The sequence below is a fragment of the Cetorhinus maximus genome, chromosome 1 (genome assembly GCF_964194155.1).
Source record: "Cetorhinus maximus chromosome 1, sCetMax3.hap1.1, whole genome shotgun sequence".
Taxonomy (NCBI): domain Eukaryota; kingdom Metazoa; phylum Chordata; class Chondrichthyes; order Lamniformes; family Cetorhinidae; genus Cetorhinus; species Cetorhinus maximus.
The window spans coordinates 223,260,968-223,285,393 of NC_135879.1; the positions used below are offsets into that span (position 1 = coordinate 223,260,968).

Genomic DNA, 24,426 nt, shown 5'->3' on the forward strand with positions numbered 1-24,426 from the left:
CCTGTTTCCTGATTGACTGTCTGTATAATATTACTTGTTCAATGTTTGATCGGTTGGATTATTCATACCTAATCACTTGCTCATTCTTCCCAACAACTGAATTTCTGCCGTGCTCTTTTTTCCTTCCACTCTCAATTAAGTGGGCACTTGGGTTCACCTCATCGCTACCTCCCGTCTTCTCTCCTTTTTAACTTTGGTGCACATCGTATAGGATTTAACCCCTTCAGCTGACGTTTGCTAAACGCCTGTTGGAGCTGCAGCTGTTAAGTGGAATGTCTTCAGCCAAGGCTGCCTTATGACAGGGTACGTTTCAATTAAATATGCTGTGCGACCAGGCAATGCTACACACTTAGCTATGTTCCATTTCCCCATGCCAAAATTCCTAGTGCTGCACATAAAAATAGGAGCCGATCATTCAGCCCCTTCAGCCTTTCACCGTTCAGTGAGATCACGGCTAGTCTGTGTTTTAACTCCATCCACCTGCCTTGGCACCATATCCTTTCGTACTCTGGTCTAGCAACAATCCATCAATCTCAGCTTTAAAATTATTAATTGAGCTAGTATCCAATGTTTTTAATGGGAGAGAGTTCCACACTTCTATCACCCTTTGCATGAAGAAGTGTTTTCTAACTTCTCAGCTGAATGGTTGGTTCTGAATTTAAGATAATGTCCCCTTGTTCTGGATTCCCCCCACCAGCGGAAAAAAGTTCCTATCTAGGCCGTCAGCTGCTTTCAAAATCCTTAAGACCTCAATCAATCACCCCTTTCGTCTTATATATTCCAAGAAATACAAGGCTAGTTAACCCTTGGATGCTTCATAACATTTATGGTGAACTATGTCACACACCTTCCAATGCTAATATATTCTTTCTAAGGTATGGTGCCCAAAACTGTACATAGGACAGTAGATGCGGTCTAACCTGGGCTTTGTCAAGCTATAGCAAAATTTCCTCCTCTATCTTCGAGCTACAGTTATAAGGGCAAACATTCCATTAGCCGCCTTTCTGTACCTGAAGTACTACATTTTAGTGATCCCTGTGCATCGACTCCTGGACCTCCACCTTCTAGATTTTCACAATTTAAATAATACTTTGAACTATCCTTGTTTGGACCAAAATGGATGACCTTGCATATATATCTACCACAGTTTTACCCAGTTGTAAGTATGAGATTGCAAAAATCCCTCCTTTTTCATCCTTTATAACGCCTCTTTGACCAAACCTTTGGCCACCTGTCCGAATATCTCATGTGGCTTGGTGTCAAAATTTTGTTTGATAATGTTCCTGTGAAGTGCTTTGTGACGGTTTACTAAGTTAAGGGTGCTACATAAATGCAGCTTGTTGTAACTGTAAATTTAACTTCTGTTACTCCCTGCCTCTGGCTGCTCTATTCTTCACTGAACACTTAGACCTGTTTTAACTACAGTTTGGATTTTTTTATTTTATTTAGCCGGTAATTGTATCTGGTGTCCACATGAAGCTACGCGAAGAACTCTGGAAGCCAGAAGCATTTGGGAATGAGTTTGGAGAGCAGGATGCTGACCTGGTTGACTGCAGAACTAACACAATTATCGCTGGTGCAAAAATACGAGATTTTTGGGATGGATTTGAAGACCTTTCACGTAAGTGGTGTTGGCAAAGAACTTGTCTTTATGAATAGCAGCTGTCACTGTCTCGGGGTATGCATAAGTGCTTTACAGCCAATGAAGTACTCTATTTTTGAAGTGTAGTCACTTGTAATGTAGGAAATGCATAAGAAGCTCCCACGCACAGCAGTAAGGTGACTGGATTATCTGTTCTGTTAGTGACGTTGATTGAGGGAGAAATATTGGTATTTTCTGCCCACCTGAGTGGGGCAGATGAGGTTCACCTAAAGGACACCAGTGCAGCACTCTCTCAGTACTGCACTGAACTATCGGTTTAGATTATGAGTTTACGTCTCTGCATTTTGGACTTGAACCGTACAACCTTCTGACTCCAAGACAAGAGTGCTACCACTTAGCTGCAGTTGACACCACTGCTTGAAGTGATGTACAGCTTAGTGGGGTAAGGAGGCAGCCACTTGGAGCCAAAGTAAATCAACACCAAAATTAGTCTCCTGCCTATTAATCCAGAAATACAGTACATGTTGTTCAGGTGGGGTAGTCTTGTCTACCAAGTGGGTGGACAAGACTACCCCACCTATACCACATGTACTGTACTCCTGCAGGTCAGAGGCTAGGAATCCTGTGACAAGTAACTCAACAGATGCCCTAAAACCTGCCCACCATCTACAAGGCACAAGTCAGGATTGTGATGGAATACGCCCCATTTGCCTGGATGAGTGCAGATCCAACAACTCAAGAAGATGGACACCATCCAGGACAAAGCAGCCTGCTTGATCAGCACCCCATCCACAAGCATTTACTCCCTCCGCCACCGATGCACAGTTACAGCAGTGTGTACCATCTGCAAGATGCACTGCAGGAATTCACCAAGGCTCCTTAGACAGCACCTCCCAAACCCACAACCACTACCATATACAAGGACAAGGGCAGAAAACACATGGGAGCACCACCACATGGAAGTTCCCCTCCAAGCCACTCGCCATCCTGACTTGGAAATATATCGCCGTGCCTTCACTGTCACTGGGTCAAAATCCCTCCCTAACAGTACTTTGGGTGCACCTACACAACATGGACTGCAGCGGTTCAAGAAGGCAGCTCACCACCAACAACTCCAGGGCAATTAGGGATGGACAATGAATGCTGGTCTAGCCAGTGATGCCCCATCTCATGAACGCATATTTTTTTTTTTAAAAAAAAAGTACCTGCTCCTTCAAATTGACCTGGTATAAGTCGTCACAGGTGGTCCCTGTCTTATTGGAGGCATGAAGATCATGTGATCTGTACCACTCTGCACCTGAACACAGCACAAGCAGAAGAATTTGTTCTTCCTTTTCAAAATAGTGGATTTCAGACAGCTGGTTGTGTAATTGGAGTAACCAGTGAAAGATACCTGGCAAGAAGGTGGTGTTGGTGGTTTTTGACAGAGCTGACCACTTTGTGAATCACTGATGATTAAAGTCATTATCTTTGTTCCTGACTCTGTGCAGATACTGTACGTTGTGTAGATACAGGTAAATTGGAGGGAGAAACCCAAACTGCAGGAAGTGAACAGATTATCACTAACCCATCTTTCCCTTTCAGCTAGTGAGTGACCTGTCACTGGAACAGGACTCTTAGCATTGCTGGCCTGGCAGCCATTCTTGTATTCCTTGGAATGATTGTTTACATTGAAGGTGTTTATTTAAATGTTCCTGCTGAATTGTTACAGCATCAGATGTGTGCTCCCTTGCTCCCCGTTGAAAAGTAGTGAAATCCCACAGTAGACTTTTGGATACTTCATTTAAATTTAACCTACTGAATCTTATGTAGGAAGAAATTAACTCTTTTCCGCAGCGAAGACCATTTATTTTGTGAGGTTTAACTAACTTTTTTTCTTTTTTTTAAGGACGCCTTGCCACAAAAGAGAGGGAGCCGATGGCCTTGAAGCTGAAGGACTGGCCCCCAGGGGAGGATTTCCGAGACATGATGCTTTCTAGGTACATGACCTACTTGAGTAAAGGTGTCCTTGTCAAAGAACTGGTTACGATGTACTGCAGGAAGATAACATTTAAGATCAGCATACTGCGCTGAAATTTATTGAGACTTTTCTAATTCTTTCTGGGGATGTAGGCAATGCTAACAAAGTCAGCATTTTTATTGCCCATCCCTCCTTGCCCTTGGTGTTGGTCAGCTGCCTCCTTAAAATGTTTCAATCTATTTGGTGAAGTTATTGGAGTGTCCATAAAGCAACAACAATACATGTCCACATTATCAAATGGTTTCCTACTGTCCTGTATATTTTCCTTACAGATTTGATGACCTGATGAATAACCTACCCCTGCCTGAATATACCAAGAGAGACGGCAAACTGAACCTGGCCTCCAGGCTGCCGGACTTTTTTGTTAGACCCGACCTGGGTCCAAAAATGTATAATGCTTATGGTGGGTGAGCTGTGTTTTTCCTTTCCACCCTGTCTGCTCACATTTGCACAAGTGGTGATTCTTATTGTGTACGGTTAACTCTCTTCTTCCTCTGTCCCTTAGGATTATTATCAGCAGAGGATAGAAAGGTTGGTACAACAAACCTTCACTTGGATGTGTCAGATGCTGCTAACGTCATGGTGTATGTAGGAATCCCCAGTGGTCAGCCCAACCATGAAGAGGGTGAGTTTTTAAATGGCTCAGACCCTCTAAACAAGTTATATTTAAATGAATTGCTAAACAGCAATTCTTTGTTACGTTACTTTCATGGGATTGCAAGCCCCTGTCAGCTGTAGTCCAGTGGTAGCTCTCGTGCCTCTGAGTCAGAGGTTGTGGCTTCAAGTCCCACGCTGGGTTGTTGACCATAAAATCTAGGCTGACACTCTAGTGCAGTACCAAAGGGGTGCTGCTTTGTGGATGAAACATTAAACAGAGGAATTGTCTGCCCTCCCGTGATTCTATGGCATTTTTGAAGTTCTCCCAGGCATCTGGCTATTTATTCCACAATCAGATGCAGTGGTGGTGGCTGAGGGATCAATGTTGGTCAGGGCACTGAAAGAAATCCTGCTTTTTCTAATAGCACCATGAGACTTTTTAACGCTTGTGTTATGGGCCAGGATTTTCCCCTCGGCGATTTGGGGGCTGGGCCCGCTCGCCAAGGGGAAAATGACGCAGGATGACGTCAGGAGGAATCCCCGACATCATCCCGAGCCATTTAAATTTTAAGGAAGGCGGGTGGACAGCGAAATCAGCTGTCCGCCCGCCAACCTGTCAATGGCCAATTAAGGCCATTGACAGGCTCATTAAGATAGTTAACTGCCCTGCCTGGCCAACCTTAAGGCTGGCGGGCAGGCCAGGAGCCCCAGTGGCCTGTAGATTATTAATGAAACTTCATCCACTGGTGGGATGAAGTTTCATGACCGTTTTGTAAAAATTTAATAAATTTTGAGTTTGTTATCAACATGTCCCATCTCGTGTGACATTGTCACATGAGGGGGAACATGTTAATAATTTTAAAATGTCTCTATTTTTTGACTCTACCTTTCACTAAACTCCCTGAGACAGGACTTTGCCTCAGGGAGCAGTGTGCACTTTGACAGTTGGGGATTCCCTCCCCGCCGGAACAGGAAGCGCATAACGATTCCTGTCGGGCAGGTTGCTGGGTGGGCCTTAATTGGCCCGCCCACTCAAAATGGCGGCGGGCCCCATTTCGGCGGCAGAGTTCGGCTGCCGAGCCGGTGGGGCCTGCCCACCAGCCAGGGGCTAAATTCTGCCCATGGGGTCAGACAGGCTCCAGTTGGAACCTTGTTGAAAAGCTTGGGCCTCCTGACAGTGCAGCAGTGCCTCAGTACTACGTCAAACTGGCAGCCTCCATTATGCACCTAAGGCTTAAATGTGTCAGGGTATGCAGGCAGACATTTCTCTTTAAATTTGCATATGTGAAATGTTGGCTGTGTAGCAGGAAACTTTACAAGCAAACCTCTGTATCGAAACAACTATGTTTGCTTATAAGCTGACATAAACCAAAATTGAAAGTCCATATTCTACAAGCTGCTACAGCAGCTTTTGCAAAAAAAATTGTACGAGTTCAGAATGAAAAACAATGATTCGTACTTCTAGGTGACCTTGTAATATTTTGCTTTGTTTCAATATAACAACTCCCACAGAACCAGTGGTTCAGTGGGTGAATACCAGATGGTTTGATAGTGGACCAGAGACCAATAATGTCTTAGGCTAATCCTGATTTGTGCCGACTTAATGATCCTGACTGGCACACTGTTGAGGACACTGGCTGGTTAACCTCAAGTGTCCCTGGTTAGGATGAGGAGGAAGAAAGATAGCCAGGGCTTCTGTTCGTGATTGATGATCAGTGATTGCTATAGGTGCAGGAATGTAGATGTTTGCAGAGGACAGGGTCAGACCTTTGGGAGTAGAGGGGAAAGTAGTTTTTTTTTTAAATCAAGCAAATGCTTTGCAATACTATTGGCTACACTGGTTGTTGCAGAAAGATCAGTCATTGCCTGTAGGGAGCAGTTTGGTTAACGATTTTATTTTATTTTGTTAGAAATTCTGAAGACCATGGAGGATGGTGATGCAGACGAGTTGACAATGAAACGCTTCACAGAGTCCAATGAAAGGCCTGGTGCCTTGTGGCATATTTACTCAGCCAAAGATGCAGAGAAGATCAGAGATCTGTTGAGGAAGGTAAGATGAGGGAAAAGGTTGGGGTTTGGCAGAAAACCTATGTAATTATTGTGAGATCGCTCGCTGGCAGAGAAGGGAGGTTTGTGTGTCTTCCTTGTTTTCCAAGGTGATCCAAGTGGGAGGTTTTGGCAGCTGAGATGGGAGACACACAATACTGTTTCGGGTGGCCATCTCTGATCATCTCTTCCACATCCTTTACCATTTGCACTTTGCTACCTGCCACAAATCCTTTGGCCCTCTTTTTTTTCTACGTCCAACCAAAAGAAACTCCTTCAGGAGTACCCTTTCTGATCCTTAACTCCTCCTCTGATTTTCCATATAGCGCAACATCGTTAGCTGTCTTAACTTGCTAAATGGCAGCCTTCACAGAATCACAGTATCTACAGTGCTGGAGGCCATTCAGCCCATCGAGTCTGCAATGGCTTGCTGAAAGAGCATTCTACCTAGTCCCACTCCCTGCCTTATCCCTGTAACCTTACACATTCTTTCTTTTAAGATAGCCATCCAATTCCCTTTTGAATATCTCAATCAAATCTGTCTTCACCACCCTCTCAGTAAGTTCGTTCAGACTCCAACCACCCCCTGGGTGAAAAAATTTTTCCTGGCATCGCTTCTACTCCTTTTGCCCATTATTTGGAATCTGTGCCCTCTAGCTCTTGATGTACTCTTGAGTGGGAACAGTTTCTCATTACTTACCCTGTCCATGCCCCTCAAAATCTTGAATACCTCCTATCAAGCCTCCTCTTAGCCTTCTCTTCTCAAGGAAAACAGACCCAACCTCTCCAATCTATCCTCATAACTACAGTTGTTTATCCCTGGAATCGTTCTTTGGAATCTCCTCTGTACTGTTTCCAATGCCTTCACATCCTTCCTCAGGTATGGCACCCAGAACTGGATGCAGTACTCCAGGTGAGGCCTAACTAGTATCTTATACAAGTTCAACATGATCTCCTTACTCTTGTACTCAATGCCCCTATTAATAAAGCCTAGGATACCATATGCTTTATTAACTACCCTTTCAACATGCCCTGCCATCTTCAATAACTTATGTACGTATGCACCGAGGTCCCTTTGTTCCTGCACCTCCTTTAGAGTTTCTCCCTTTATATTGTACCGTCTCTCCATATTCTTCCTGCCAAAATGAATCCCCTCACACTTTTCTCTGCATTGAACTTCTTCTGCCATTTGTCTGCCCAATCCACAAATGCCTTTGACCTTTTTGAAGTTCTTCTGTCGTCAGTAACATCTTTCCCACAATGTAGCTGCCTTCTCTATTCCAGCTGTTTCTTTTTTCCTTCACCCTTGCCAAGGGCTAACAAGCCAACCTCTGTGACCTCCCGTATGAGAGTCACAATCTTCAGTGAATTTCATCAGATGACCTCAAATTGCATTGCCCCTCCTCCCTCTCAGCTACACTATTCACCCAGCCAAGAGGAACTCAAAATTCCTCTTCAACAAATTTCTGCCTTTGATCTTGCACTCCCAGCCCCTTGATCCATCCCTCATGCCAAATGGGAGAAACGTAGATTCTACTTTTATGTGTATTCTGTTCAGTCCCTTCGTATTGCACTATTGTTTGCTTTTTTCTCTCTCCTCTTCCCCTACCACGCACCCACTCCCTGCCAACCAGGCTGTCTCTTCCAAGCCTTGTCAGATGAGGCTGGGACTGGCCACCACCACCTTTCATGCATCCTCTCTAATTATTCAACTATCTCTGCTTGGCTCAGCGCTTGCCGAAGTCACTAACTGCTCTCTTCTGCTCTGACACTGACTTTATCATTAAGTCCATCAAAACTGTTTTTGTCACCTATGATTTAAAAAAAATCCCAATTCTGCTCCCATGTGCTATCTCCTAGCTCCTCCAGCTCCTGGACGTGCCATTTTTACCAGATTCATGGATGGTTGCACCATCATTCCTCTATGTATTCTGTTGACCCATTGAGCCTGCCCTGCCATTCAATAAGGTCGTAGCTGATCTGAAGTTGGCCTCGATTTCTCTTCTTTGCTGCCCCTCCCCCCCCCTCCAAATAATTCTTGACTTCCTTGTAGATCAATAACGTGTCTCACTCAGTTTTGAATATATTCAATGACTCAGCCTCCACTGCTCTCTGGGGTAGAGAATTCAAAGATTAACAACTCAGAGAAAAATTCCTCATTTTCATTTAAATGGGAGATCACTTATTACAAAGCTGTGCTCCCTAGTTCTAGATTTCCCCCATGAGGGGAAACATCCTCTGAGTTTGCCCTGTCGAGCTCCCTCCGATTCTTACATTTCAAGAAGATCACCTTGCATTCTTCTAACCTCATCCCAGGAATCAGCCTAGTGAACCTTCTCTAAACTGCTTCCGATGCAAGTATATCCCCCCTCAAATAAGGAGACCAAAACTGTATGCGGAACTCCAGGTCTTGCCAATACAGTTGTAGCAAGACTTCCTTACTTTTATATTCCATCCTTTTTGAAATAAAGGCAAACATTCCATTGCCTACCATGATTTTATTGTAGGCTGCGTTAAATGATACAAAAGTTTGGAGAAATAACTTGCTTTCCTCAGCTTTTTTTATCCTTTTTTTCTATCAAAAATGCACAATACTATTACTGAATCTGTTTGTAATTGAGTTTGAAAAAATCTTTTTTATTCCCCTGGTCTTCCCCCTTCCCATGCAAGCTAAGCATATCAAAAGGGCTTGAGTTGTTGTGACCTTCTGTGACCCACCTAACTGCTGGTCACTGTCCAATTTTCATCCGTGGTGGAGCCACTTGGGGCAATTTGCTGCGTTAGAGATCCCACATAAATAAAGAGTGTTGATGTTACTAGCTGTACATTCACCAATGTTTTCTAGTACTTCACCTGGCAACTCTGCAACTTCAGTTGAAATGGGACTGAATTCAAACCCAGACCTGTTGGTGGTACTTGCAGAGCACGTACTAACTCCACTCTGAAACTGGTCTGAGCCTGGATTGTCGGTGAACTTTGTTAGGTTTTCCAGTATTTTGGCCATTGTTTGGGTTTTCCCTGTAATCCCTTGATTACCCTCTTTTATGCACTTAAAACCATTCTTGTGATTGTGGGTAAGGCTGGCACCCAACTCTGGTTACCCTACTGAGGAACTTACTAGGTCACTTCGGAGGGCAGTTAAGGATCAGCTACATTGCTAATGAGGCAGATATCTTGGATTAAATGGAATAAATTTAAAATATTAAAAAGAAATATTCTTCACTGGATCTCTATCTAATGATCGATAGGAACAGTTGGGATTTTTTTTTTAACAGACAAGTGGAATTGTAAATGATTGCAGCTAGGTACAAACAAAACTCTGCCCAATGTTTCAGGTGGCAGAAGAACAAGATCAAGAAAATCCTCCAGACCATGATCCCATTCACGACCAAAGCTGGTACCTGGACAGGACTCTACGCAAGAGACTTTATCAGGAATATGGTGTTCAGGGCTGGGCCATTGTGCAATACCTAGGTGATGTGGTGTTCATCCCAGCTGGAGCCCCGCACCAGGTTAGTGCTAGTGCAGTTAAACACTTGTGGCTTACGCTCTCTCGCGCTCGTGCGCTCTCTCTCTCTTTTGTGAGTGTGCGTTCTCTTGCTCATAGAACCATGTTTACTACTATCCTGTATCGATCAGTTATTCTCCATTGTTTGACCAATAGGTCAATCTCCTCCCAGGTACCTGGGCACCAAGATGTCTGCAGGAGGGACCTATGTTAACTGGCTTGCGTACTCCTTCCTTCCTAGCAAAAATGTGACCACTGTTTCCATAGCAGTGTAGTGGATTTTTGTGCTTAGATGAACTGACAGAATGGTTACGTTTAAGGAAGCTATATGTACAGGAAATGTGTAACACCACTAGTTAAAAGGCTAGTGTAACCTGGGTGAGGGGGACCCTGGATCTGCCAAGCTCTCTCAAATATTTGGATTGCTGTGGGCAGGGGGAAGTGGTGGTGGTGGCGGTGAAGAAAGAGTGTGCTCCTCGGCTGAAGAGGCCCCTCTTTCACATGCAACAGTAATCCAGATAGTGCTGTAAGTGGTGTGGGTGCTTGCTCCCTTAATGCACATGTCTGTGTACCTGAGCTAGGAGTCTAGACAAAGAGATTTCTGGCTTGGTGTTTAAACATACCATCTTAGAAGGACTTGGTACTTTTTTTAAATAAATCACTTTCTGTATTCTGCATTGTATTTAGCAACACGCAAATTTTAAAAGTAGAATATTATAGAAGACCAGGAATCGTTTTTCATATTTTTGCCAAGTTTCTATTTTTCAAAATTGCTAATTACTAATATACCATTTTCTACTCTACCCTCATAGCCAGTTCGCTCTAGGCAATAGATTGATAGATGATTGGCTCTATTCATGCCAATTGTTTTCTTTTGAAGACTTAAAAAAAAAATCTGAGACTGAATTGCTGAATGTTAAATGTTATGTGAATAGCTACCCAGCTAACTCTGTTAGCAAGTGTGGTACTGCTCCGTGCAGTCCATGAAAGTCTTCTGTCTGTGCTAAGTTCAGTAAAGGAGCAGCTGCAACTGGCCTCTGAATTGGAAGGTCATGTTGCACATGGAAAAGTGCCCAATGGGAACTACTGCCTTCAGGAGGAGGAGGAGGGAAGAGACTGGCAGCTGGAATCCTGCCCTGCTGAACTTCCAGAAGTAGAATTTTATTTATGGAACTAATATTCTGTTGCTTGCTACAGGTTCACAACTTGTACAGTTGTATCAAAGTGGCGGAGGATTTTGTTTCTACTGAGCACGTAAAACACTGCTTCCGACTCACACAGGAATTTCGACACCTGTCTAACACGCATACCAACCATGAGGATAAACTTCAGGTATCTGAACTCTTTCCCCTGCTTATGGTGAAGTGCTTTATTTACAGGCCATTGCTTTGCTGGAAATCGCACTTAATTCTCAACTGTGGCTCAATAGGTAGCGCACTGGCCTCTGAATCTCAAGGTTCTGGGTTCAAGTCTCAGGGCATGAGCACCAAATCAAGGCTGACACTCAGTGCAGTACTGAGGGAATGTTGCACTGTTGGAGGTGCTATCTTTCAAATGAGACGTTAAGCTGGCCCCATCTGCCTGCCCTGGTAGATGTAAAAGATCCCCCGGAACTATTTCAAAGAGCCAAGGAGTTGTCCCTGGTGCCCTTGCCCATATTTATCCCCCAGTCAGCATCGCAAGGGTCATTATCACATTGCTGTTTGGGAGTTCACTGAGTGCAGATTAGCTGCTGCGTTTCTTACATTACAACAGTGACTACACTTCACTTCAAAATATTTCATTGGCTGTAAAGGTCATTGAGACTTCCAGTGGTTTTGAAAAGCGCTATATAAATACAAGTCTGTCTTTTTCTGGAATACAAGTAAATGATACCCAAAATTAAATTCAAGGCATTCACAGTTTAACTCCTATTTGAATATTGTTTTAAAACATTGCACATGGGAAAAGGTGTGAACCACAATTGCTTCAGCTTTCCAGGGAGATGGGAATAAGTTCTGTCACTCAATTAGTGTCACTCTTGCCTCTGAATTGGAAGGTTGTGGGTTTATGTCCCACTCCTGGGATTTGAATACGTTCTAGGGTGACACTCCAGTACAGTACTGAGGGAGTGCTGCACTAATGGAGGTGCCCTTTTTTGGATGAGACATTTGGGCTGAAGTGGCAAGTAATATTTGTGCCACACATGACTATTATTTAAATTGAGAGAGAGAGACCCCCCCCCACCCCCAAAAAAAAAGTGCAACACAGAGGGATCTGGCTGTTCTTGTGCATGAAACACAAAAAGTTAGCATGCAGATGAAGCAAGTGATTAAGAAGGCAAATGGAATTTTGGCCTGTATTGCTAAGAGGTTGGGGAGTTTAAAAAATAGGGAAGTCTTGTCATAACTGTACAGAGTGTTGGTCAGGCCGCACCTGGAGTACTATGTACAGTTTTGGTCCCCGTATTTAAGAAAGGATATACTGGCATTGGAGGCAGTTCAAAAGAGATTCACTAGGCTGATTCCTGGGATGAAGGAGTTGACTTATCAAGAACGGCTGAACAGGTTAGGCCTTTATTCATTAGAGTTTAGAAGAATGAGGGGTGATCTTATTGAAATGTACAAGTTTCTGAGGGGACTTGACAGGGTAGATATTGAGAAGATGTTTTCGCTAGTGGGGGAATCTCAAACTAGGGGACATAGTTACAGAATAAGGGGACATTCATTTAAAACTGAGATGCACAGGAATTTCTTCTCTTAGAGGGTAGTGAATGTCTGGAATTCTCTACCTCTTTAAATACTTTGAGTGATCTAGCCTCCACCACTCTGATGTAGGTAGATTTTGGAATATTGGGGAGTTGAGTGCTATGAGGAGCTGGAAGAAAGAGGAGTTGAGGCCTGGGGCAGATCAGCCATGATCTTATTGAATGGTGGGGCAGGCTTGAGGGGCCGAATGGCCTACTCCTATTTCTTAAGTGCTCAGTGCCAGGCAATGATCATCCGCAACAAAGAATCTAACCATGTCCCTTTGGCATTTTCTTTGCAAAATCCCCCACTGTCCTGGGGGTTACCATTGACCAGAAACTCAGCTGGACCAACCATATAAATACTGTGGCGAGAAGAGGAGGTCAGAGTCTGGGAATTCTGTGATGAGTAACTCGCCTCCTGACTCCCCAAAGCCTGTCCTCCATCTACAAGGCACAAGTCAGGAGTGTGATGGAATACTCTCTATTTGCCTGGATGAGTGCAGCTCCAACAACACTCAAGAAGCTTAACACCATCTGAGAAAAAGCAGCCCCCTTGATCGGCATCCCATCCACCACCTTAAACATTCATACCATCCACCACAGAGGCACAGTGGTATCAATGTGCTCCATCTACAAGATGCACTGCAGCAACCTGCCAAGTTGCCTTTGACAGCACCTTCCAAACCCACGACCTCTGGAAGGACAAGGGCAGCAGACACATGGCAACACCGCCACCTGCAAGTTTCCCTCCTCCAAGCCCCACATCTGAGATCCTGACTTGGAAATATATTGTTGTTCCTTCACGGTCATTGGATCAAATCCTGGAACTCCCTCCCTAATAGCACCGTTGTGTACCTACATCACATGGACTGTAGCAGTTCAAGAAGGCAGCTCACCACCACCTTCTCAAGGGCAACTAGGGATAGGCAATAAATCCTGACCTTGCTGACGATGGCCACATTCCATGAAAGAATTTTTTAAAAAGAGAGAGGCCCCAGTTGCTCTGGGGTAGGTGTGAAGTGTTGCATGATATTATTTGAAGAAGAGTAGGGAAGTTTCCTTTCTCAGTATTTGTCCTGCAACCAACAAAATCATCTGGTCTTTAATCTCAGTGCTGTGTTTACCTACACTGCAGTTAATGAGGTACTTTTCATAGATTGCAATCATAGAAAGTTTACAGCACAAAGAGGCCATGTGGTTTTTGAAGTTGTAAAGTGCCATTCTGAGATCATGAATGGGGGGAGGCAATGGCATAGTGGTATTGTTGCTGAACTAGTAATCCAGAGGCCCAGGGTAATGCTCTGGGGATCCAGGTTCAAATCCCACCACGGCAGATGGTGGAATTAAAAGTCTAATGATGACTGTGAAACCGTTGTCGATTGTTTTAGGTTCACTAATGTCTGTCATCCTTAGCGGGTCTGGCCTACATGTGACTCCAGACCCATAGCAACATGGTTGACTCTTAAATTCCCTTTCAAATGGCCTAGCAAGCCACTCAGTTGTATCAAACTGCTACAAAGTCTCAAAAAAGGAATGAAACTGGACGGACTACCCGGCATCGGGTACCTAGGCACTGAAAACAGCAACAGCAATCTCAGCCCTGCAAAGTCCCCCTTACTAACATATGGGGGCTAGAGCTGTCCCACAGACTAGTCAAGCAACAGGAAGACAGTCATCCTCACAGAATCATACCTTACAGATAATGCCCCAGACACCACCATCACCATCCGTGGGTATGTCCTGTCCCACTGGCAGGACCAGCCCAGCAGAGGTGGTGGCACAGTGGTATACAGTTGGGAAGTTGCCCTGGGAGTCTGAACCCCATGAAGTCTCATGGCATCAGGTCAAACATGGGCAAGGAAACCTCCTGCTAATTATCACGCATAGCCCTCCCTCAGCTGATGAATCAGTGCTCCTCCATGTTGAACACCACTTGGAGGAAGCACTGAGTGGGGCAAGGGTGCAGAATGTACTTTGGGTGGGGGACTTCAATATCCAGAGAGTGGCTCAGTAGCACCAGTACTGACTGATCCGGCTGAATGCTAAAGGACATAGTTGCCGCAGACCCAGTCTAGCTGCTGGTGAGGGAGCCAACAAGAGGGAAAAACATACTTGACCTCATCCTCACTAACCTGCCTGCTGCAGATGCATCTGTCCATGACAGTATGGGTAAGAGTGATCACCGCACAGTCGTTATGGAGATGAAGTCCTGCCTCCATAATGAGCCTACCCTCCATCATGTTGTGTGTCACTACCACTGTGCGAAATAGGATAGATTTCGAACAGATCTAGCAACTCCAGACTGGGCATCCATGAGGCACTTTGAGCCATCAACAGAATTGTACTTGAACACAATCTTTAACCTCATGGCCTGGCATATCACCCACTCTACCATTACCAACAAGTCAGGGGATCAACCCTGGCTCAATGAAGAGTGCAGGAGGGCATAACTAAAAATGAGGTGTCAACCTGGCGAAGCTATAACACATGCTGTTTGGCGTGCAAGTAGTCCTAAGTGATACGGGGCTGAATGATCCCACAACCAACGGATCAGATCTAAGCTTTGCAGTCCTGCCACATCCAGTCATGAATTGCGGTGGACAATGAAACGACTCACTGGAAGAGGAGACTCCACAAATACCCCCATCCTCAATGATGGAGGAGCCCAACACATCAGTGCAAAAGATAAGGCTGAAGCATTCGCTATAATCTTCAGCCAGAAGGGCCGAGTGGATGATCCATCTGGGCCTCCTCCGGAGGTCCCCAGTGCCACAGATGCCAGTCTTCAGCCATTTCGATTCACTCCACGTGATATCAAGAAAAGGCTGAAGGAACTGTATAGTGCAAAGGCCACGGGTCCTGACAATATTCCGGCATTAGTACTGAAGACTTGTGCTCCAGAACTGGCCACTCCCCTAGCCAAGCTGTTCCAGCACACCAACAACACTAGCATCCACCCGGCTGTGTGGAAAATCGCCCAAGTTTGTCCTGCACACAAAGCAGGACAAATCCAACCCAGCAAATTACTGCCCCATCAGTCTACTCTCCATCATCAGTAAAGTAATGGAAGGGATCATCAACAGTGCTCTCAAGCAGCACTTGCTTAGCAATAACCTGCTCACTGACACCCAGTTTGGGTTCCGCCAGGGCCACTCAACTCCTGACCTCATTACAGCCTTGGTTCAAACATGGACAAAAGAGTTGAACTCCCGAGGTCAGGCGAGAGTGACTGCCCTTGACAGCAAGGCTGCATTTGACCGAGTGTGGCATCAAGGAGCCCAAGCAAAACTGATGTCAATGGGAATCAGGGAAAACTATCCAGTGGTTGGAGTCATACCTAGCACAAAGGAAGATGGTTGTGGTTGTTGGAGGTCCGTCATCACAACTCCAGAACCTCTCTGCAGGAGCTCCACATGGTAGTGTCCTCGGCCCAACCATCTTCAGCTGCTTCATCAATGACCTTCCTTACATCATAAGGTCAGAAGTGAGGATGTTCGCTGATGATTGCACAATGTTCAGCACCATTCGCAACTCCTCAGATACTGAAGCAGACCATGTCCAAATGCAGCAATTCCTGGACAATATCCAGACTTGAGCTGACAAGTGGCAAGTAACATTCGTGTTACACAGTGGCCAGGCAATGACCATCTCCAACAAGAGAGAATCTAACCATTGGTCCTTGACGTTCACTGAAACTCCCACTATCAACATCCCGGGCGGTACTGTGGCTACAAGAGCAGGTCAGAGGCTAGGAATCATACAAGAGTAACTCACCTCCTGACTCCCCAATGCTTGTCCACCATCTACAAGGCACAAGTCAGGAGTGTGATGGAATACTCCCCCTTGCCTGGATGTATGCAGCTCCCACGACACTCAAGAAGCTTGATATCATCCAGGACAAAGCAGCCCGCTTGATTGGCACCCCATCTACAAACATTCACTCCCTCCACCACCGATGCACAGTGGCAGCAGTGTGTACCATCTACAAGACGCACTGCAGGAATTCATCAAGGCTCCTTTAGACAGCACGTTCCAAACCCATGACCACTACCATCTAGTAGGACAAGGGCAGCAGATAGATGGGAACACCACTACCTGGAAGTTCCCCTCCCAGGTCACTCACCATCCTGACTTGGAAATATATCACCATTCCTTCACTGTCGCTGGGTCAAAATCCTGGAACTCCCTTCCTAACAGCACTGTGGGTGTACCTACACCACATGGACTGCAGTGGTCCAAGAAAGCAGCTCACCACCACCTTCTCGAGGGCAACTAGAGATGGGCAATAAATGTTGGTCCAACCAATGAATCCTGTGCATGAATAAAAAAAAAAGTTCTATAAATTGCAGCTTGTTCTTCTTGAATTTTACCTGTTGGGTCCAAGCATAATCTTTAGAGATGCTGAACAAGGGAATTTTGTAATTTGGACTCTGTCTCCTCCCTGCACCCACAAACACAATTTCCCTCCAATAGATTAACAAGTTTTGGGCTACACTATAGTTTATTGTAGATGTTATCTGAACAATTTGAACAGATTTTAGGGTTTGACTTAACTTGCGACTCCATTAGTCAGGTTTAACAATTTGTGTCTTTGGCTAGTGGAATGTTTAGTAACAATCGGGGGCGCTGGTTGCGAGGTGGCAATGTCACTGGACTAGTGATCCAGTGGCTTAGGCTAATGCTCTGGAGATACAGGTTCAAATCTCACCATGACAGCTGGTGGAATTTAACTTCAATTAATAAAATCTGGAAGTGGATGCTAGTTTGAGTAATTGTGATAATGACAACTATCAATGATTGCTGTAAAAACCCATCTGGTTTACTAATATCCTTTTAAGGGAAGGAAATCTGCCATCCTCACCTAGTCTGGCCTACATGTGACTCCGGACACTAAACTGCCCTTTGAAATGGCCTAGCGAGCCACTCAGTTCAAGGGCAAATTCGCCTCCTGACTCCCCAAAGCCTGTCCACCACCTACAAGGCACAAGTCAGGAGTGTGATGGAATACTCCCCACTTGCCTAGATGAGTGCAGCTCCAACAACACTCAAGGAGCTCAACACTGTCAAGGACAAAGCAGCCCACTTGGTTGGCACCACATCCACAAGTGCTCACTCCCTCCACCACCAACGCACAGTAGCAGCAGTGTGTACCATCTACGAGATGCACTGCAGGAATTCACCAAGGCTCCTTTGACAGCACCTTCCAAACCCACAACCTCTACCATCTAGAAGGACAAGGGCAGCAGATAGATGGGAACACCACCACCTGGAACTCAAGTCACCATCTTGACTTGGAAATATATCGCCATTTCTTCACTGTCGCTGGGTCAAAATCCTGGAACTCCCTCCCTAACAGCACTGTGGGTGTACCTACACTACATGGACTGCAGCGATTCAAGAAGGCAGCTCACCGCCACCTTCTGAAGGGCAATTAGGGATGGGCAATAAATGCTGGCCTAGCCAACGAAGCCCACATCCCCTGAATGAATTTTAAAAAAGAATAAAGGGGGGGGGGGGGAAATGTTGAGAATCCTGTGATACATTTGTGTTTTTCATTTTGTGTATAGGTGAAGAATATTATCTACCACGCAGTAAAGGATGCTGTCGGGATGCTAAAAGCTCACGAATCCAGCCTTCTCAAGACTTTGATCTGAAGCACCACTTGAAAGCTGGGTTTTCCTGAAAAATCCACACCATAATGTTAACAGCAACTATTTAAAGAAAATGACTTGTTCAAGAAGGCAATCTGTTGATATCTTTGCATTAAGCAGGTTGAACTTCGCTAGTAGATGGGATGGAAAAAAGGCATAAACCTGTACACTTTGTTTTGGATTTTGTAAAACAGAAACTAAGATGGTCTGTACAACTCTACATCCTATTTGTCGCAAACGAATTTTAGTTTCTCTCTCTCTCTCTCTCTCTCTCTCTCTCTCAATTTGTGGTTAATACAAAATTAGTTGCATTCTGCATCACCCTACCCTCCATTTATTCTCTCTCTTTTCCAAAGAGAGATCATGTACTGAGATCAAGCTGTCTGGAGAAATGTCTTGGATTAAAAACTTCTTTGGGGTTTCTACAGAGGTTGGAGCAGATGATGAGGAGAACCCCACAAAAAAAATAAGTGTAGCCCTATAAATTAGTTGAGGATGTCATTTTAAGTGACCCTGGTGTAATCGGCAGCATCTTACTCATGTGTGTATCCTGTTGGAAAACAAATGTCCATTTTCTACCATTGTCACTGCTAAAAACTAACTGAATCCTGCCTGAATGTCGTCTCATTGCTGCTTCAGTCATGAGTGGATGGTGCTCCTTTACCCAGTTAACCAGTTTTCAACACAAGAATTTAGTTTCTCCATTTTGATATCCACACGCAGCAGATTCTGAATAGAAGTCACCATATTTATTGCTTTATCGTCATCTTATATTTTTTGTGTAAATATTTTATCAAATTCTTTTTATATGTACTTTAGCTGGGGGCCCGTTAGCTGTTTTAATGTAGCTAAACCATCTGGAAAGGGTGCAACCAAGAATGAAAGATGTACAGAATTGGGATTGTTTAAATTTCATCTCAAGTTGTGCAGCAAGTGAGGGACATTCCACACACTGCTAATTAAATATTTTGCATCAATGAGGCAGATAAAAATACCTTATTTAATTTGTGGGGATGCCTTCTCATGTCTTAACACATTTACAAAGCCTAGGATTCCCAGGTTTTGAAATGACTTCTGATTTTGTTTTTCTCATTCAAAGCTTATTAGGAGATACGCTAGTCTGCATAGATGAATGTTCTAATCGGAGGCAGCATTTGCTGCACTGTACTCGAGATGCGTTTCTACTGGTGATTTTCCAAAACAACGTCACACGATACATTATGTAAGCAAATTGAACTGTTGGAGAAACCAGCATTACAAAGAGATCGGGTTTTTTTTTTCTAAACTTACCTCCATAGTAAGTCATGGGTCCAAACTAATCTCCAGCTCGAGCTGTGTTTGGTCCACCTGGTTGAAGATGGTGGTACTCAACTGTAATTTACATCCAGACTACTGTTTTTTTCTTAACCTGCTTGTTGCCGAAAAGTTGAACTTGAAGGCAACTTTGAAAGTCTTGTATACAGCCTATGTACTAATCAATAAGCAAGAGCATTGTTTCTTTTGAGCGTGTAATTGCGGCTGTAAAATTAAGAGGATTCTATCGGAGTTGCTTTTTTTTTAAATAGAAAATCTTTCAGAAAGTAAAGAATTTTGATTACTCAGGACCTACACTTGAAAGTTTAATGTATTATGTCGGTTTGTTTGATTTGTACATTTTTCTGTATTTTTTTTGTGTGGTTTAAATGCAGAGCATAACTGAAGGTTGAGGTCTGGAAAATGACAAATTAATTAATCAGTAGAATTGTTTACAGATTGTGTGCAATGAACTTTGTACACCAGATAATGTGATTTTTCTTTTTACACAATATATCAACATATTCTTGATATAACAACCTTGGTTTTAATGTGCCTGTTCAGCTCCTAGTTTGTTTTTTGACCCGATTTTGCCTATCAGTTTCTATGTATGAAAGCACTGATTAATAAAGAAATGGTTGGCTTGGAACGTTTCTTTCCCTGGACGCTGCATATTTGCAATGGGGTGGGAAAGCTTGATGAAGTCCCATGTGCATCTGATGCAGAAAAAAAATCGCTCAAACTATCGCTGTTGGGATGATTTTGATTTTTTCAGAAGAAAGGTAATTGCGGAAGCACCAGTAAATTGTGCTCTCCTAAGTGGCTGGACTGAAGTCTGGCAGATGGAGTTCCAACATGGAGAAGTGTGAGGTCATCCATTTTGAATCTTAAGAAAAACAAACCCAGAATGTTTTCTGAATGGCGAGAGACTAGGAACTGTGGCGAAGCAAAGGGCTTTGGGTGTCCTTGTGCACAAGTGACTTAATAGCTACTTTTTGTACCTGTGAACTAATCAGAAAGATTAAAGGAATGTTGGGTCTTTATCTCAAGGGGCGGGAAGTTGTTTCAGCTACACAAAACCTTGGTCAAGCCCCATCTGGTGTACCTTTGTTCAATTTTTAAAAAAATCAACTTTATCCCTCCCCACATTGTTTTGCTCATCCCTCACCCTATCCTCACTGATCTGTATAATTTGGAGCGGAACATGGAGCCAATCTCGGAAATCCTCAAATCTAAAATTATCTTGTGTGTTTACATCCCTTCATAGACATGCCATGCTCCACTTCTGTAACCTTCATGAGCATAAATTTCTCCTCCCCCCTCACCACCCACTCCTGATACATAGGGCAGAATCTTCTGTGTGGGGGCGGGCCCCGCATGCTGATGAGTAAAATGAGGCGCGGTGACGTCGGGCGTGCGTCCCGACGTCACCGCGCGTCATTCCAATCTTTAGTTCGGTGGGCGCGCACCAGAGGTGGCTGAGTGCCTGCCGAACTGTTAGAGGCCTGTTAAGGCCATTAATAAAGCAATTAAAGATATTGACGGCTGCCCAAGCGGCCTTTGCATTTTTCATGAAACCTCATCCATGGGTGGAATGAGGTTCCATGAAGGGTTTAATACATTAATAAATATTTTTCGAACATTTCAAAAACATGTCTGAGCTCGTGACCCTGTCAGGAGGGGACATGTGTAAATAGTTTTTTTAGCTTCTTTATTTAAAATTCACAGTCTGAAATTAATCTCCGAGGCAGCTCTGTGCTACAGGGAAATTTCTGCACTCTTTCATGTGCATGAGCTAAAGAGCATAGACTCTCCCTCTTTCTCCGCCCCCCCCGTCCCGTCCCGGCCCGGCTCTCACAGGTAGCGCTGAGCGCGCCTGGGTGCGCATCATGCTGGAGAGGCCTTAATTGGCCCGCCCACGTGAAATGGCAGCGTGCAGCCGATCATGGGTGGCGATCGGTTCCACGCCCGCCTGCTCCGACAGGGAGAAAATTCTCCCCATTGTTTCTGATTCCAGTTAGCTTAACATCGGACATAAGGAAAATGCTGGAATCCGTTATTGCAGGCACTTAGAAAATCTCAATGCAATCAGGTGGAGTTAGCATGGATTTGTGAAAGGAAAAACATGTTTGACTAATTTATTGCATTTCTTTGAGGAAGAAACAAGCAACGTGGATAAAGGGGAAGCTGCGATGTGCTGTATTTGGATTTCCAGAAGACAATCGACAAGGTGCCAGATCAAAGGTCACTACACAAAATAAGAGCTCGTGGTGTAACATATTAGCATGGATAGAATCTCAATCATAGAATTGTTACAGTGCAGAAGGAGGCCATTCGGCCCATCGTGTTTACCCTGCATATTGTTTCTATTTAAATAATCATGTAATGGCTTCTTGAATGCCTCAATTGAACCTGCCTCCACTACACTTTCAGGCAGTACATTCCAAACCCTAAATACTTGCTGTGTGAAAAGGTTTCTTCTCACCTCGCTTTTGCTTCTTTTGCAAAATGCTTTAAAACTGTGCTCTCTGTTTCTCGATCGTTTACAAGTGGGAACAATTTCTCCCTATCTACTCTGTCCAGACCCCTCATGATTTTAACAACTTCTATCAAGTCTCCTCTTAGCCTTCTCCTCTCCAAGGAAAAGAGTCCCAACTTCTCCAATCTTTCCTCATAATTGAAGTTTCTCATCCCTGGAACCATACTCATAAACCTCTTCTGCGCACTCTCCAATGCGTTCACATCCTATAGTGTGGCGCCCAGAACTGTACACAATACTCCAGCTGAGGTCTAACCAGTGTCTTATGTAAATTCATCAAAACCTCCCTGCTCTTATACTCTATGCCCCTAGTAATGAAGCCTAGAATAATGCATGCTTTAGAAACAGCGCTCTCTACCTGTCCTGCCACCTCTAATGATTTATGTACATATACACCCAGGTCTCTCTGCTCCTGCACACCCTTTAGAATAGTATCGTTTATTTTATACTGTCTCTCCATGTCCTTTTGTACCAAAATGCATCACCTCACACTTCTCCACATTGAACTTCATCTGCCACCTATCTGCCCACTCCACCAATGTGTCAATGTCCTTTTGAGGTTCTACACTGTCCTCCTTACAGTTTACAATTCTCCCACGTTTTGTGTCGTCTGCAAACTTTAAAATTGTCCCCTGCACACCAAGATCTAGATCATTTATATATATCAGGAAAAGCAAGGATCCCTATACCAACCCCGGGGCACTCCACTACAAACCTTCCAGCCCAAAAAATACCCATCAACTTTCTGTTTCCTATCCCTCAGCCAATTTTGTATCCATGTTGCTACTGTTCCTTTTATCCTGTGACCTATAACTTTCCTCAAGTCTGTTATGTGGCACTGTATCAAATGCCTTTTTGAAGTCCATATACGCCACATCAACAGCCTTGCCTTCATCAACCATCTCTGTTACCTCTTCAACAAACTCCAGCAAGTTAGTTAGACATGATTTTCCTTTAACAAATCCATGCTAACTCTTCCAAATCAATCCACATTTTTCCATGTGACAACTAATTCTATCCTGAACAATTGTTCCTAGAATTTTCCCCACCACCAAAGTTAAACTGACTGGCCTGCAATTGCAGAGCAGATCTTTACATAGTTTTTTGAACAAGGGTGTAATGTTTGCAATTGTCCAGTCCTCCAGCACCTCCCCCAAATCCAGGGAACATTGAAAGATTATTGCCAGTGCCTCTGCAATTTCTACTGTCACTTCCTTCAATGTTCTTGGATGCATCTCATCTGGTCCCGGTGCCTTTTCAACTTTATGTTTCAACCGACATCTTATCCAATACCTCCTTATCAACTTTAAACCCTTCCAGTGACTGAGTTTCCTCCTCTGTCACCACGGTCTGGGCAGCATCCATCTTGTAGGTAAATTCAGATTTAAAGTATTCATTTAACACCTCAGCCATGTTTCTTGCCTCTATGTGTGAGGCGATGCACTTTGGTAGGAAGAACATGGACAAACAATATAAAATAAGGGTGACATTTTGAAGGGGCAGAAAGACTTGGGTGTATATGTGCATGGATCATTGAAGGTGGCAGGACAGGTGGAGAGAGCAGTTCATAAAGCATACAGTATCCTAGGATTTATTAATAGGGGCATAGAGTACACAAGCAGGGAGGTTATGCTGAATTTATCAAAGACGCTCGTTAGAACTCAGCTGGAGCATTGTGTACAGTTCTGGGTGTTACATTATAGGAAGGATGTGAACACATGGGAGAGTGTGCAGAAGAGATTTACAAGAATGGTTCCAGGGATGAGAAATTTCAGCTGTGAGGATAGATTGGAGAGATTGGGGCTGTTCTCTTTAGAGAGAAGAAGGCTGAGAGGAGATTTGATAGAGATGTTCAAAATCATGTGAGGGCTGGACAGAGCAGATAGGGAGAAGCTGTTCCCACTTGTAAAAGGATCAAGAATGAGAGGGCACAGATTTAAAGTGATTTGCAAAAGAAGCAAATGTGACATGAGAAAAAGCTTTTTCACACAACGAGTGGTTTGGGTCTGGAATGCAATGCCTGGAAGTGTTGTGGAGGCAGGTTCAATCGGGGCATCCAAGAGGACGTTAGATGATTATTTGAATAGAAACAATGTGCAAGGGTACGAGGAAAAGGCAGAGCAATGGCACTAGGTCATAATGCTCATTTGGAGAGCCGGTGCAGCCATGATGGGCCAAATAGCTTCCTTCTGTGCTGTTAAGATTCTGTGATGTGTAAATCCCCTTTTTGGTCCCTAATTGGCCCTACTCCTCCTTTTACCACCCTTTTACTATTGATATGCTTACAGATTACTTTGGGATTTCCTTTTATGTTAGCCGCAAGTCTTTTTTCATAATCCCTCTTTGCTTCTCGTATTTGCTTTTTCACATCCCCTCTGAACCTTCTGTATTCAGCTTGGTTCTCAATTGTATTTGCTACCTGATATCTGTCATAAGCACGC

At 44.1% G+C, this 24,426-nt stretch overlaps 1 protein-coding gene across 1 annotated transcript in view; it reads left to right on the plus strand.

Moving 5' to 3' along the window:
• The window catches only part of LOC144687569 (lysine-specific demethylase 3A-like), a 65,561-nt gene extending 45,466 nt beyond the window's left edge, over positions 1-20,095 (plus strand). Inside the window, exons 18-25 of the mRNA XM_078553884.1 lie at positions 1,450-1,621; positions 3,492-3,582; positions 3,896-4,026; positions 4,129-4,248; positions 6,131-6,270; positions 9,602-9,778; positions 10,972-11,106; positions 18,070-20,095. Coding sequence (XP_078410010.1) covers positions 1,450-1,621; positions 3,492-3,582; positions 3,896-4,026; positions 4,129-4,248; positions 6,131-6,270; positions 9,602-9,778; positions 10,972-11,106; positions 18,070-18,156 — 1,053 coding nt within the window. The 3' untranslated portion in view covers positions 18,157-20,095. The remainder of the gene's footprint in view (positions 1-1,449; positions 1,622-3,491; positions 3,583-3,895; positions 4,027-4,128; positions 4,249-6,130; positions 6,271-9,601; positions 9,779-10,971; positions 11,107-18,069) is intronic.
• The last annotated feature ends 4,331 nt before the right edge of the window (positions 20,096-24,426 follow it).